Genomic DNA, 16475 nt, shown 5'->3' on the forward strand with positions numbered 1-16475 from the left:
TTGATGCAGGTGGTCCTGCCCAGGAGTCCTCTGGTTCTGAAACCACCGAGGGGCCTCTGAGCCAGGAGGAAACACAGATGAAAAGCAGCTCAGAGAGGTGAAGCTCTTAACTAAAGTTTTCCATCTGGTAGTTGGGACCACTAATTAGGTGGGCTGGAACCTTTGGGTTTAAAGACACTTGAGTGATTATTATGTCTTTCATTTCTGGACCTGAAACCGTCCATCTTTCCCACAAATTCTAATATTTCCTTTTCTTCATATGGGAGGTCCTTGGGGATTCCCAGGAAACAGAAGCTTCTGTGCTTGTTCTGATGGTGGTGTATTCAGTGTGTGTAACTACATTTCTTGGCCATTCAGTGGCCCTTAAGGAAAGAGGGTCAAGAAGAGAAAATATGGGTGTAGGCTTCCTTGTTGGCTCAATGTTAAAGAAGGCACCTGCCATAGCAGAAGACCAAGAGATGTGGGTTTGTTCCCTGGATGGGGAAGATCCCCTGGAGTAGGGAATGGCAACCCACTCCAGTATTCTTATCTGGGAAATCCCATGGACAGAGAAGCCTGGCAGGTTATGGCCCATGGGGTTGCAAAAGAGTCGGACATGACTTAGTGACTAAACAACAACCACAATAAATAATAACAAAGTAGGGACACCTCTCCTTAACTTCAGACAGGGCAAGGAACTCTCTAGGGCAAGGAGTGTTTTATTTGTGGATTTTCAAAATGTATGTGCATGGAAATGGGAATGTGAGGACTTCTTATTGATTTGGGTAGGCACCCATTTCCAATTTTTCTGCTGGAGTGGAAGGAGCTATTATCTCTTATTTAACATGTGAAGTCACTGAAGCAGAGAGATTGAGTAATTTTTAAAAACACTTTTTATTTTATAAACTTGTGGCTCAGCTGGTAAAGAATCTGCCTGCAATTCAGGAAACTGGGGTTCGATCCCTGGGTTGGGAAGATTCCCTTGGTGTTTCCCAGAGATTTCCCTTCTGGGAAAGGGTACCCACTCCAGTATTCTGACCTGGAGAATTCCACGGACTGTATAATCTATGGAGTTGCAAAGAGTCAGACATGACTGAATGACTTTCACAGCCAATTTACAATGTTGCTATAGTTTCAGGTGGACAGGAAAGTGATTCAGCCATATATAAACATGTATCCATTCTGCCCCAGATTCCAAGAGGTTGACCAAGTTGCCTACCATCACACAGCTACTAGTAAGAGTTGGATCCCAAACGAGGTAGTCTGGCTTTCAAGCCTGTGTTGATGTGGATGTAACTGCAGTACTGAGCTGCTTCTGTTGAGATTCTTGTTCTTAAATGGAGGGAAAAGGTGATTCCAAACACACCTTTGGTCTTGTAGGTGGAGTTTCTCAAGGGAAGTTCTTAAAGATCTTGTTGTTGGAGATGATGCACGTGAAACGTCTCTATAATCAAGCTTTAGGGCGGCTGTTCTCAAATATGGCTTTCAGACCTGCAGCATCCTCCTCACCTGGGAGCTTGTTAGAAATGCAAATCACCACCCCTACCCCACCCCTGCCCCATGCTGCTTCTAGGCCAATTCTGTAAATTTAGACACCCTGGGGATGGGGTTAAACAAGCTCCAGGAGATTCTGATGGAAGGTAGAGGCTGTTTTCTGCTTTAAGCCACTCCTCCCATTGGCATTGTTCCTTCGGTGTTAACTTTTAAAAAGGGGTCCAGACTTTGTGAAGTTACTTGGGGACCACAATTGCCATCCTGTTTGCAAAGTCTGAGGTACCCTCATGATTTCCTCGTGTCCCTCACTTGCTGTCCTGGGAAATTGAAATGAGCCCAGGCAGGAAATGCTGCCCAGAGTGCTGTCTATCCACCTTGTTTTGCTTTTCTTACAGTTCATCTGCTTTCTAAATTTGTAAATGGCTTATTGTCTTTATACAAATGACCTCACAGGGGTTTTAGTGTTTTCACAGCACAGGTAGGACTTAGAGTCTAAGAGAAGGCATACATTATGGCTATTGGTAATTGCGAATTTTAGAAAAGAATATATATTTTTCTATTTCTATAAAAAACTTTATGGAAGAAGAAGGGCTTCCCAGGTGGCCCAGACATAAGGAACCCACCTGCCAATGTGGAGACACAGAGACATGGGTTTGATCCCTGGGTCAGGAAGATCCCCTGGTGTAGGAAATGGCAACCCACTCCAGTACTGTTGCCTGGAGAATCCCATGGACAGAGGAGTCTGGTGGGCTACTCTGCAAAGAGAAAGACATGACTGAGCACATAGAAGAAGAAGAAAGGAACAAGGATTTTTTTTTTTTTTTTTAGCCAGGTATACTTGCTGATAATTTGGTTATTTCTTAGTCTTTCCCTCTGAAGTTTTGTGCATATCTGCAAATGCACAGTTTTTTTTTTTAAATTAAAATATAGCTCATGGTTTTTTAGAATTAATTTTTACTGTAGCATAGTTGCTTAACAATGTTGTATTATGCACATTTTCTATAAAGTTAAATATCCTTGAATCCTGATTCCTTCTTAATTTTCTATGGTTAACATTTATTTATAGCATTAAATAATGTTCAAAATGTGGCATTTATTTTTTAGGTATGCTTTTTATTTTGTATAGGAGTATATCCAACTGACAACGCGATAGTTTGAGGTGGACAACAAAGGAACTCAGCCGTACATAAACACGTATCCATTCTCCCCCAAACCCCACTCCCATTGAGGCTGGCACATAACATTGAACAGAGTTCCCTTTGTGATACAGTGGGTCCTTGTTGCTTATCCATCCTAAATACAGCAGTGTACACATGTTCCTACTAAATTCCTAACTATCCCTTTCCCTCATCACTCTCCCTGGCAACCACAAGTTCTCTAAATCTGTGAATCTGTTTCTGTCAAAATGTGGTATTTAATTGAAATGTATGCAGTCTTTTGCTTTTGTTTAATAGAGTTTATGGCTAATTAGGATGTGATGCATATCTATGACCATATATTTTGCTGCATCTTTTCTTTTTCCAAATTCCCAGAAGTAGAATAATTAGTGAAAGGCTGAATTGTTTTCCATTAGGTTCAGATCAATTTGCCCTCTTAACAGGTGTTTGTGAGCTTATTTCATTGTCAACTTTGAGTACCTGAATTACATTTTTTTCCTGGGCCTAAAGTCAAAAATAATTCAAAGAGTTTTAATTTGAATTTATTTGATTTATGAGTGCTCAGTCACCTACTCCAGTTTGATTGTTTGCAACCCCATGGACTGTAGCCTGTCAGGCTCCGCTGTACATGGGATTTCCCAGACAAGAATACTGGAGTGGGTTGCCATTTGATTTGTAGAGATGGAAGATTTTTTATGTCTACTGACCATTTATTTGTGTTTCTTCAAATGTCTATTAATAGATTATTTTTCCTATAGAGCATTTATATTTTTGAAATAACTTGTAATAAATGCTTATCATTTCAGTTCAGTCACTCAGTTGTGTCCGAATCTTTGCAACTCCATGAATCACAGCACGCCAGGCCTCCTTGCCCATCACTAACCCCCAGAGTTCACTCAGACTCACGTCCATCGAGTCAATGATGCCATCCAGCCATCTCATCCTCTGTTATCCCCTTCTCCTCCTGCTCCCAATCCCTCCCAGCATCAGAGTCTTTTCCAATGAGTCAACTCTTCGCATGAGGTGGCCAAAGTACTGGAGTTTCAGCTTTAGCTTCATTCCTTCCAAAGAAATCCATGGCTGATCTCCTTCAGAATGGACTGGTTGGATCTCCTTGCAGTCCAAGAGACTCTCAAGAGTCTTCTCCAACACCACAGTTCAAAGGCATCAACTCTTTGGCGCTCAGCCTTCTTCACAGTCCAACTCTCACATACATACATGACTACTGGAAAAACCACAGCCTTGACTAGACAAACCTTTTTTGGCAAAGTAATGTCTCTGCTTTTCAATATGCTATCTAGTTTGGTCATAACTTTCCTTCCAAGAAGTAAGCGTCTTTTAATTTCATGGCTGCAGTCACCATCTGCAGTGATTTTGGAGCCAAAGAAAATAAAGTCTGACACTGTTTGCACTGTTTCCCCATCTATTTCCCATGAAGTGATGGGACCAGATGCCATGATCTTCGTTTTCTGAATGTTGAGCTTTAAGACAACTTTTTCACTCTCCTCTTTCACCTTCATCAAGAGGCTTTTTAGTTCCTCTTCACTTTCTGCCTTAAGGGTGGTGTCATCTGCATATCTGAGGTTATTGATATTTCTCCTGGCAATCTTGATTCAAGCTTATGTTTCTTCCAGCCCAGCATTTCTCGTGATTCACTCTGCATATAACTTAAATTAGCAGGGTGAAAATATACAGCCTTGATGTACTCCTTTGCCTATTTGGAACCAGTCTGTTGTTCCATGTCCAGTTCTAACTGTTGCTTCCTGACCTGCATACAAATTTCTCAAGAGTCAGGTCAGGTGGTCTGATATTCCCATCTCTTTCAGAATTTTCCACAGTTTCTTGTGATCCACACAGTCAAAGGCTTTGGCATAGTCAGTAAAGCAGAAATAGATGTTTTTCTGGAACTGTCTTGCTTTTTTGATGATCCAGCGGATGTTGGCAATTTGGTCTCTAGTTCCTCTGCCTTTTCTAAAACCAGCTTGAACATCTGGAAGCCATGAACAGTATGAAAAGGCAAAATAATAGAATACTGAAAGAGGAACTCCCCAGATCAGTAGGTGCCCAATATGCTACTGGATATCAGTGGAGAAATAACTCCAGATAGAATGAAGGGATGGAGCCAAAGCAAAAGCAATACCTAGCTGTGAATGTGACTGGTGATAGAAGCAAGGTCTGATGCTGTAAAGAGCAATATTGCATACGAACCTGGAATGTCAGGTCCATGAATCAAGGCAAATTGGAAATGGTCAAACAAGAGATGGCAAGAGTGAACATCGACATTCTAGGAATCAGTGAACTAAAATGGACTGGAACGGTTGAATTTAACTCAGATGGCCATAATATCTACTACTGCGGGCAGGAATCCATCAGAAGAAATGGAGTAGCCATCATGGTGAAAAAAAGAGTCTGAAATGTATTACTTGGATGCAATCTCAAAAACGACAGAATGATCTCTGTTCATTTCCAAGGCAAACCATTCAATATCACAGTAATCCAAGTCTATGCCCCAACCAATAATGCTGAAGAAGCTGAAGTTGAACGGTTCTGTGAAGACCTACAAGACCTTTTAGAACTAACACCCCCCAAAAGATGTCCTTTTCATTAGAGGGGAATGGAATGCAAAAGTAGGAAGTCAAGAAACACCTGAAGTTGGCCTTGGAATACAGAATGAAGCAGGGCAAAGATTAATAGAGTTTTGCTAAGAAAATGAACTGGTCATAGCAAACAACCTCTTCCAACAACAAAAGAGAAGACTCTACACATGGACATCACCAAATGGTCAACATTGAAATCGGATTGATTATATTCTTTGCAGCCAAACATCTAGAAGCTCTATACAGTCAACAAAAACAAGACCAGGAGCTGACTGTGGCTCAGTCATGAACTCCTTATTGCCAAATTCAGACTTAAATTGAATAAAGTAGGGAAAACCACTAGACCATTCAGGTATGACCTAAATCAAATGCCTTATAATTATCCAGTGGAAGTGAGAAATAGATTTAAGGGACTAGATCTGATAGATAGAGTGCCTGATGAACTATGGGCTGAGGTTTGTGACATTGTACAGGAGACAGGGATCAAGACCATCCCCATGGAAAAGAAATGCAAAAAAGCAAAATGGCTGTCTGGGGAGGCCTTACAAATAGCTGTGAAAAGAAGAGAAGCAAAAAGCAAAGGAGAAAAGGAAAGATATAATCATCTGAATGCAGCGTTACAAAGAATAGAAAGAAGAGATAAGAAAGCCTTCCTCAGCGATCAATGCAAAGAAATAGAGGAAAACAACAGAATGGGAAAGACTAGAGATCTCTTCAAGAAAATTAGAGATACCAAGGGAACATTTCATGCAAAGATGGGCTCGATAAAGGACAGAAATGATATGGACCTAACAGAAGCAGAAGATATTAAGAAGAGGTGGCAAGAATACACAGAAGAACTGTACAAAAAAGATTTTCACGACCCAGATAATCACGATGGTGTGATCACTGACCTAGAGTCAAACATCCTGGAATGTGAAGTCAAGTGGGCCTTCAGTTCAGTCGCTCAGTCGTGTCCGACTCTTTGCAACCCAATGAATCGCAGCACGCCAGGCCTCCCTGTCCATCACCAACTCCCGGAGTTCACTCAGACTCAAGTCCATTGAGTCGGTGATGCCATCCAGCCATCTCATCTTCTGTCATGCCCTTCTCCTCCTGCCCCCAATTCCTCCCAGCATCAGAGTCTTTTCCAATGAGTCAACTCTTCGCATGAGGTGGCCAAAGTACTGGAGTTTCAGCTTTAGCATCATTCCTTCCAAAGAAATCCCAGGCCTGATCTCCTTCAGCATGGACTGGTTGGATCTCCTTACAATCCAAGGGACTCTCAAGAGTCTTCTCCAACACCACAGTTCAAAAGCATCAATTCTTTGGCACTCAGCCTTCTTCACAGTCCAACTCTCACATCCATACATGACCACAGGAAAAAGCATAGCCTTTACTAGACGGACCTTTGTTGGCAAAGTAATGTCTATGCTTTTCAATATGCTATCTAGGTTGGTCATAACTTTCCTTCCAAGGAGTAAGCATCTTTTAATTTCATGGCTGCAGTCACCATCTGCAGTGATTTTGGAGCCCAAAAACATAAAGTCTGACACTGTTTCTCCATCTATTTCCAATGAAGCGATGGGATGCCATGATCTTTATTTTCTGAATGTTGAGTTTTAAGCCAACTTTTTCACTCTCCATTTTCACTTTCATCAAGAGGTGTTTTAGTTCGTCTTCACTTTCTGCCATAAGGGTGGTGTCATCTGCATATCTGAGGTTATTGATATTTCTCCTGGCAATCTTGATTCCAGCTTAGAAAGCATCATTACGAACAAAGCTAGTGGAGGTGATGGAATTCCCGTTGAGCTATTTCAAATCCTGGAAGATGATGCTGTGAACGTGCTGCACTCAATTTGCCAGCAAATTTGGAAAACTCAGCAGTGGCCACAGGACTGGAAAAGGTCAGTTTTTATTCCAGTCCCAAAGAAAGGCAATGCCAAAGAGTGGTCAAACTACTGCACAGTTGCACTCATCTCACACGCTAGTAAAGTAGTGCTCAAAATTCTCCAAGCCAGGCTTCAGCAATACGTGAATAAATGCTTATAATAAGTGCATGTAATACTTTTTCAGATTTTAGTTTGTTCTTTAGAGGTTTTACATTATATATCACTAATTAAAGTTGAGCTTTTAATTTTGATTTCTCTTGTTGATTTTTTAGTATGTGTTTTAAAAATCCTAATATCACCTAAATCTCTGTGTTTAATTTTAGCTTTTTTCTTATTTTGACAGTAAAGGCAGCTAGAATATTTTTAGTTTTTGGTGTAAGAATAGGCCTCATTTTTTTTTTCTAAAACAGCCCATTTCCCATTATGGTTTATTGAATAATAATTCTTTCCCATTATTGGAAATCAGTGGCCTAGTTTATGAACAGTGTCCCTCTGGGAACTGGACTGTCAAGTCTGCTGAGACTCTCCCTGGTGATGTCCCTGATGTCCCTGCAGCCTCTGGGTGAGCTCTGCGTTTCTCTCCACCCTTGTCCCAGAGCCCACAGCAGGCTGGGGGTTGAGTGCAGGACCTGTCCACAGGGATGAGGTGGAGCAGGGTCTTGGACCAGATGCACTTGACCCTTCAGGGAGTGGTTACATCCTTGCTCCCCTGACCCTGACCATGTCTCAGTTAGTGAACTGTCCCCTTGCGGGAGTGAGTGCGGATGTGGAAACTGTCACTGGTGTTAAGACAGACCCTCCAGAGACTCTTGTCAGAGAAGCTGATGACATGAGGGGGATGTGAACTGGCTGAGTGCTGAGATGGTTTAGGGAAGTTGGTCCTGTAAGGCCCTTAGTAACTATCGATTGTGAATACATCGAAATGTTAAATTTCAAGCTAGGATTCTTTGCACCATTTTCTGAATACTACTTGTTATTCTTCATTAACAGTCAGAAATCCACATATTGGAGAAGGAGGCTGGGTGAGCTCTGCAGGGCTGTTTCTCTGGCCTTGACCTGTTCTCAATAACTGTTTAATTTGATGAGTTTTGATAATTTTATACAATATCAACAGCCTCAAGCAAGAAGTAGAACACCCCAAAGGTATATTCAAATTTACTGATATGTCCTATGGCAGAATAAACTTCCTAACAAATTTATCTCTTGTAGTTTATTCTTGATTTTTTTTTTTTTTGGGTCTTTATAGTTCTGCATCTGATCAACCTGAGACATGTGTCCTTTCAGATGTGTCAAGTGGATCATTTGCCTTTGGAGTCTTCCATGGGTCCTGCAATCATGTTGATTCCCTTCCCTCTGTTGACCTGAACAAATAGAGTGTCAGATATTTCTCCAGCAAAAATGGACTTATTCAAAATCAGCAGAGAATTTCAGTTTGAGGTTTGCATTTGTGGAGAGCCAAGTTTAAGTCCCCAAAGTGCCAGGGCTAGAGAGCACTTTTATAGAGGAGAAGAGGAAGTTGGGAGGGCTCTTTCAAAGTCATGGCTTTTCAGTGGCTGAGCCCTTGCCAGGAAAGGAGAGGAGTCTTTCTTCTTCCTCTTGGGGGCTGCTATTGTTGTAACCTCATGTATCAAACTTTCAGAGGCTTTCTAATGGGGACCACATGGGATTACTGGAGCACTCTGTGGTGGTGATGACTGCTGTTTGTCTGGAGGGACTTTGTCCTGTTCAGAGTATCACTGACCCTCTCAGCATCCCAAGGAGGTGTCTCTCCAGGTCTTCTCCCATTTTCCTGAGGCCAATACTGAGAGGTTTTGTGGCTGGTTCACGATCATATAACCAGGAAGTGGCAACGTCTAGCTCTAACACAGGAAGATTTCCAAATGAGGGACATCAGGTGCCATTTTTGTTTCTGATTAAATTTTTTAAAATTGTGGAAAATGCACACAACATAAAATTTACCATCTGACAATTTTAAAGCACGCAGTTCAGTATTGTTAAGTACATTCACATTATTGTGCAGCCAATTCCAGAATTCTTTTCATCCTGTACTGCTGCTGCTGAGTTGCTTAAGTCATGTCTGACTCTGTGCGACCCCATAGATGGCAGCCCACCAGGCTCCGTCGTCCCTGGGATTCTCTAGGCAAGAACACTGGAGTGGGTTACCATTTCCCTCTCCAATGCATGAAAGTGAAAAGTGAAGTCGCTCAGTCATGTCTGACTCTTCATGACCCCATGGACTGCAGCCTACCACGCTCCTCCGTCCATAGGATTTTCCAGGCAAGAGTACTGGAATGGGTTACCATTGCCTTCTCTGCATCTTGTACTAGTGTGCTATTAAAGCACTAACTGCCCACTTCCCTTATCCCCAGCCCATGGCAACCACAGGGCCACTTTGTTTCTCTTTGAATTTGACTACTCTGAGGACTTCATGTAAATCAAATCATAAAACCTTTGTCTTTTGTGATACACCATTTTACAATCCCACTGTCAGTGTGCAGATTTCCACATCCTTGCCAACACTATTTTTTCTTCTTTCTTTTTCCCATGGTAGCCCTCCTAATATATGTGAGCTGATGTCTTATTGTGGTTTTCATTTGCATTTCCCTCATGATTAGTGATGCTGACCATCTTTTCCTCTTCAAGCAGAATTTTAAAGAGGGTCTTTTGTGGGCTTCCCTTGTAGCTCAGATGGTAAAAAATCTGTAGTGCAGGAGAACCTGGTTCAGTCTCTGGGTCAGAAACATCCCCTGGAGAAGGGAATGGCTACCCACTCCAGTATTCTTGCCTGGAGAATTCTGTGGACAGACAATGGGGTCACGAAGACTCGGACACAACTGAGTGACTAATGCTTTCACTTTGGGGGCAGGATGCCATCATCTGGGTAAGTCCCAGTGCTAATTCCCTGAGCATTTTCTGTAGGGGACAAGTGTGAAATAAATCACCCAACATGTTTCAAACCTGCTTAGTGGTAAAGCTCCTAGATGTACACCATTGTTTTGGAAGGAAACTGAGACCTAGAGATGTTAAAGGTCATGGACCTGCTGAAGTGGAGTGGAGATGTGGAGCAGAGGACAGCTGAGGCCCTGGGTGCTCAGCACCACTGCTGGGACTAGAGTCCAGTCTTCTGACTCCTGGACCGGGATTCTTTAGTGGTGCCAAGTACCCAGATCAGCAAAATCTGAAGTTCAGTTTATCTTATTTCTTCTTTAATGAGTCATGGATATTCATACATTCAACAAATATTTCTTTTTTTTAAATTTAATTTTATTTTTAAACTTTACAATATTGTATTAGTTTTGCCAAATATCAAAATGAATCTGCTACAGGATAAAAAATGTGATATCTGTCGTTGCTGTTATTGCTCAGTTGTGTTGCTCAGTCATGTCTGACTCTTTGCGACCCCATGGACCAGCACACCAGACTTCCTTGTCCTTTACTCTCTCCCGGAGTTTGCTCAAACTCATGTCCATTGAGTGGGTGATGTTATCTAACCATGTCATCTTCTGCTGCCCTCTTCTCCTTTTGTCTTCAACCTTTCCCAGCATCCAGGTCTTTTCCAATTAGTCAGCTCTTTGCATCAGTTTGGCCAAAGTATTGGAGCTTCAGCATCAGGCCTTCCAATGAATATTCAAGGTTGATTTCCTTTAGGACTGACTGGTTTGATCTCTATCCATGGGTTATTATGGTCTGGCCTTGGAAATTTCCTTACCCTGGTAAAATTAGTAAAATGGTATTTACCTATGTGCTGTCTCTGCATATTATTATCATTTAAATAATGCATGATCTATCTGAATAGGTTTTTTGGTGGGATCATCTGTACCCTTATTGTTTTTTCTCTTTATAATAAATAATTGCAGAGAGATAAGTTGAGATTATGTAAATATCATCTTCTGCTTCAAACTTTCAGCCAGTTTTTAATTTCCATGGATGATTTTCTTGACTTGATTTTTCCTTTATTATTTTTATTTTTTGAATTGTTAAACATGTTTATTGTGCAGATTTATAACTTTACAGGACATGCAGGATAAAAAAGTGTAAAATATCAGTAGGCATATAAAATTTCAGCAGTCTTTTGGACCAGCACTTGATTTGCACAAGGGACTAATCATCTATCTAGAACAGACATGTCTTGGAATACATAGTTTATAGATTGAATCACAAAACAGTTTCCCAAGTGATTTTCCTCATGTAAAGATAAAAAATACCTTGCACTTAAAAATTATTCAGTATAGTACATTTTCAGTTATGTACATAGTTTAAAAGTAATTGATTACTCCTTTTATGTTTGGTTGCATTTGTTTGCAAGAGCTTTCCTTTCTCTCCTGTTTATGTAGCACTACTGATTCATGGATTCTTTCATTATTTACTGGGTTAAGCTTCATTGCCATTTGTTTGTTTTGATGCTCATAGTATTCCAGATTTGTCTAGCAAGAGCCATTCAAGCTTCTCTGTCCTTCTACACATCCTCATGATTCCTTGAGCGCTTCCTTATTTTATGGCACAAGATGTCTTAGACCCATCTTGGACTTTCCCTGCCTGTTGGTCTTGGCCTGTAGACAGTGAGACTTTTGCCAGGACTTCCTGGGGCTCTGCATACCAGGGCTCATACTAGTTATGAGCAGCCCCCACAGAAATTCTATTTTGCAGTCAGTGTTGTGGCTGGACTGGCCCTTGTGGTTCTTAGGATTGTGAGACACATCTTAGCAACAACCATCAGGAAAATCTGAAATGTCAAGGTGTATCATTCCCATGTCCTGGAGGGTACAAGGCACACCTGGCATGACACAGCGAGGTCCTGGGTGGAGAGAGAGAGAAAGCTCATGAGCAAGCTTGGACAAGGGGTTCCACCTTTTTGAGGTTGAGTGTGGGATGTCTAGGATTTTAAAGTTTCACTCTTTATTGTTGAATTTAAAAAATAAGAGAGGGAATTAAAGTGCAGGAAGGGAGAAGCAAACAGTCAGTGAGATGGTCTGTTATCAGGTCAACCAGAGCTTTCTGAAAGAGGGAACTTTATGGGTGGGGTGGCCTGGCTCTTTATCTGGTTGTGTAGCTGTCTCGTGTTCACCAGAGATGGATGTCTTTGACATGGACTGTCTCCAAAGCTTCATGTCAGGCACTTATATTACAATAAAACAACAACGACAAAAAGAATTATCACATGCTGACACACACTGCCCCAATTTTGGAACCAGCCATTTCTTAGTTGGTTCCTTTTAGGGAAGAAGGTATTAAAAAGCCAAGGTCTGGGTGAAGGGGGTCAAAAGACACAAACTTCCATTATAAAATGAGTCAGTTATGGGGATGTAATGTGCAGTCTGGTGATTATAGTTAATCCTACGGTTCTGAATATTTGAAAGCTGGCCACCTCATGCGAAGAGTTGACTCATTGGAAAAGACTCTGATGCTGGGAGGGATTGGGGGCAGGAGGAAAAGGGGACAACAGAGGATGAGATGGCTAGATGGCATCACCGACTTGATGGACGTGAGTTTGAGTGAACTCTGGGAGATGGTGATGGACAGGGAAGCCTGGCGTGCTGCGATTCATGGGGTTGCAAAGAGTCGGACATGACTGAGCAACTGGACTGAACTGAACTGAAGAGAACTTAACATTTCTTACAAGAAAAAAAAAAATTGTGATTGTGTATGTTACCCCAGAGCCCAAGATCAGGGGGCTAGAATGCTACCAGTGTGTCACTGCTTCCAGGGCCTCTCAGAGTACAGAGTTGGGGACTGTGTGTATGTATGTGAGTGAGTGTGTAAACACATATCTAATTATTCCCCCTTGCCTCTATATATTTAAAATATAGTTTTTTGTTTTTATTTAACAAAGCCCATAAATGTAGGATTCTAATTAGAGATGTGTAATTTTGATGTACAATTGAGCATCTGAGCAGAGCAGAGAGAATTTGCATATATGTCACTGTCCTTTTAATTTTTAGCAGGTGGCTAAACCCCTTGTTTAAAATTGGTCACGAACAGAAATTAAAACAAGATGACATGTACTCGGTGTTTCCGGAAGATCGCTCCCAGCGCCTTGGAGAAGAGCTGCAAGGGTGAGCACAGGCAGCAGGGAGGAAGGGAGTGAGAGTGAGAATTTCCACGTGGGGCTAAAGGTGTGTGTGTCGGGGCTTTGCTTCCTCTGGGTTCTCCTGAGCCTCCTCTCCTGACACTGAACGCTTACCCCCTCAGGCTGACCCAAGGCTCAGCCCACTTTGGAGGCTGGGGGAGCCCGTGTTCCCTGTGCATCTGTGGACGTGGAGGGAGCCTGCAGCCATGGCCCTGGAGGCTGAGCTCTGTCCCCGGAGGTGGGGTCCCTGGGGAAGGGAATCTGCCCCCCTAAGCGGCTCATGACCTGTGAGTCCAGCAAAGTTTGGAAGGAACTTATTTCCAGAATTTGGACTTTTCCCCCTCAAAGCCTTTTATTCTGGTGCTTCAGGGTCTACACTGCTCCTCTTTCAGGAGCCCTGTGAGCAGGTAGCCGGCATCTATTGCGCAGCCGCAGAGCACCCTGTAGTGCAGGCTCTTCTCCCACTCTTCCCTGCCCCCTTTCCCTTTGGTGGACACGCTATTATTTACTGTGCTCTGTTTCTCATCACAGGTACTGGGATCAAGAAGTTTTGAGAGCCAAGACATACAAACGGGAGCCTTGTTTAATGAAAGCAATCATAAAGTGTTACTGGAAATCCTGTCTAGTTTTGGGAATATTTACATTTCTTGAGGTAAAAATTTTTACATACTGTGCATTGCTTTTAAGTGTATGCAGATCAGTACTGAGATGGATGTGATGGTGGGGAGAGAGAACAGTGGTTTGTCACAGGATAAATCTCATCATGATGTAGCTCAATGGTTGTGTTTATTTTTAGAATGGACTGATGCTTAAAGGAGTGAGCCTCCAGGGGATTAGTACTAAGTTGGCCAAAAGTTCTTTCAGGTTTTCCCATAACAGCTTATGGGAAAGGATGGCACTTGACAAGACAAGACGTTTTATACCATATTAGGACATTTTTAGTGCTCAGTACTTGATATAAACGCTGAAATGATCCTTGAGAAAAAGATCCTACAACCTCAAGAAATATGAGCCTCCTGGTTTGGAGAAAGTAACTTTGGATCAGAGCCCAGTAACATAAGGCATTTTACAGGTGCTCAAGCAAGTGATTGTTAACTTGCCTAGGTCACATCTGATAAATGATTTCCTAAAAAGGGGTCCTCGCTTCTTCTCTTCTTGTGGAACAGAACTCTGGGCCCTGCATCTGGCGGGGGGAGCTGCCAGAGCTCCAAGAGCACGCCCTTCCCTGGGCTGCACCCTCCTCGTGGGCCAGGTCACCCAGGTCAGAGACCCCGTGTGGAGGAGCTCCAGCTTCACCATGAATTCATGCACCCTCCATGCTGGTTTCTGTCCTGGCTGTGGGGGTGGTTTACTGGTTGAAGGGAGAGTCTTGGTATCCTGGCTTTGGTGGAGGGTGGAGAAGGGGATGTGCAGGAGGAAACCAGAGACAGAAAGCCATGAGGTCACTGACTTCCGTGACCCTGAAGATCCTGGATCAAGATCCCCCAGAGGACAGTCCACCTGGGGACACAGTGCTGGCAGCCCCCCTGTTCTGGCTGAGCCTGCTGGAGGTCTGCTGCAGACCCCCCTGGGTGGCTCGTGCTCACCATGGTCCCTTAGCACTGCCTTAGGGACACAGGCGGCCTGTAAGTGTGTGAGGGCAGGAGGGATGGAAGATGCAGTTGCTGTGAAAGGGGTGTTTTAGGTGGAGAAGGTGTGAGCTGTCATCAGTCCATTGTGTTGAGGTGAGGTTATGGGCCAGGTGGTTTACAGGTGGGCGGCGTGGCTCTTGTTTAAAGGCTCTTGTTTAAAGGCTCTTGTTTAAAGTGCTGTGCTGAAGGGCACTGCGGGCAATGGGCAGCTGGGCAGGTGAAGTACATCCCATACAACTGGAAAGACAGAGGATCTGTCAGCTCCCAGGTGACTGGGTGGTCCTGGGAGACTGAGTTCTCGTTGATAACAAAGATGTGTTGACCACTGTGCCAGAGGGTGGGGACAGGTATATGGGGCAAAGTGCCACCTTAGAGAGGGCTCTGACCACCGAGGTACTGCAGTGCCTTGTGAAGGGTGGGGTGGAGTGTTGATTTCACAGTTGTCCAGCCCCAGGAACACTTCCTGCTGGGGATCCAGGAAGGCCAGGCCTGGGGGCTACATAAAGTGTAACTGGTAGAGCCCCAGCCCCTCTTTCAGGAGGCTGGTTGTTGGGCGGTCATGGCAGAGAAGTGGGGAGTCGAGGACCTGGTAAATGGGGGGGCTCATCTCAATAGTAGTGCTGTAAGTACTAGTGGCAGTAACAAGGGATCATACTGAGTAGTACTGGTGGTGGCAGCCACAGTACTATTAGTGGTGCAGCAATAGCGATAGCAAGTGCTCGAAATAAGTTATGTATCAGGAACTGCTATGAGCACTTTATGCATAATAACATTTTTATTCCTTTGGCTAACTCAGCGAAGTTGTGAGTTTCCTATTACCCCCGTTGTAGAGGAAAGGACTCTGAATCCAAGTAATTACATAGGTTGCCTGTGGTTACAAGGAGCTTAAAGGACAAAGTGCGCTTCCATTTCAGGCACTCTGACTTACAAGCCTGATCATCTCAATGGCTTGTCCAGGGTCATGAAGGCTTGTCTTTAGAGCTTTGTCTTCAGGGTCTCAGACACATGCATCCTGAACTTTGTTTAAGGATAATAAATAGGACACTAAGAACTTTTTGAAGCAGAAAGTCAGATTTGGGATCATAATTGTGGGTAGATTTCAGGTGACCATGTCCCCTGGGTGCCAGATTTGACTAGGATGTTGATGCCAGCAGCAACATCATGCTGTGGTCAGATGGACCAGGAGTGTCTTAAGAAGCCAGCTTCCCCTCATTACTATCCCTAAGTGGTGATAATTTTAGATAGTGGAAGATCTAAACTCAGCTCTGGATTCTCTAAAACATGAACACATTTACTTTGTGACCTCCTGCCCTCTTTTAATTCCTCTAGTGCAAAGACGAGTTATGGGTTACCCGTGGTTCCCAGACAGTGCTGTGACCAACCACAGCACAGGCACTCCTGGCAGCACAGGTGGTGCCAGTCCAGGGTGTGGATTCTGGGGTTAGGATTTAAGTGTGAAACCTCTGTCTTGTGAGAATTGAGGAGTGATCATAATGCTTGGGGAAGCCAGTACCAGGCTAATGTTCAACCTGGAGCACGTGCAGGTCACCCCTGATTAGAACAGAACAGCCAGCGAGTTCTCACCACCCTGGCCCCTGTGAGCACCCCCATGGGTACTTTGGGTGAGGAGAACAGGTCTCTGCCTGCCCGGGCCCCTCAGGGTGGAGAGGAGGGGCCTG

At 43.4% G+C, this 16475-nt stretch overlaps 1 protein-coding gene across 5 annotated transcripts in view; it reads left to right on the forward strand.

The window, feature by feature from the left end:
• LOC523431 (ATP-binding cassette sub-family C member 4-like) overlaps window positions 1-16475 on the forward strand; it is a 46322-nt gene that overhangs the window by 7195 nt on the left and 22652 nt on the right. For 4 of the 5 annotated variants that reach the window (XM_059892307.1, XM_059892308.1, XM_059892304.1 and 1 more), the window contains 2 exons: window positions 13038-13151; window positions 13697-13817. In XM_059892307.1, the coding sequence (XP_059748290.1) occupies window positions 13038-13151; window positions 13697-13817 (235 nt within the window). The remainder of the gene's footprint in view (window positions 1-13037; window positions 13152-13696; window positions 13818-16475) is intronic. The other variant, XM_059892306.1, reaches the window with a different exon arrangement.

The sequence above is a fragment of the Bos taurus genome, chromosome 12 (assembly GCF_002263795.3).
Source record: "Bos taurus isolate L1 Dominette 01449 registration number 42190680 breed Hereford chromosome 12, ARS-UCD2.0, whole genome shotgun sequence".
Classification (NCBI taxonomy): Eukaryota; Metazoa; Chordata; class Mammalia; order Artiodactyla; family Bovidae; genus Bos; species Bos taurus.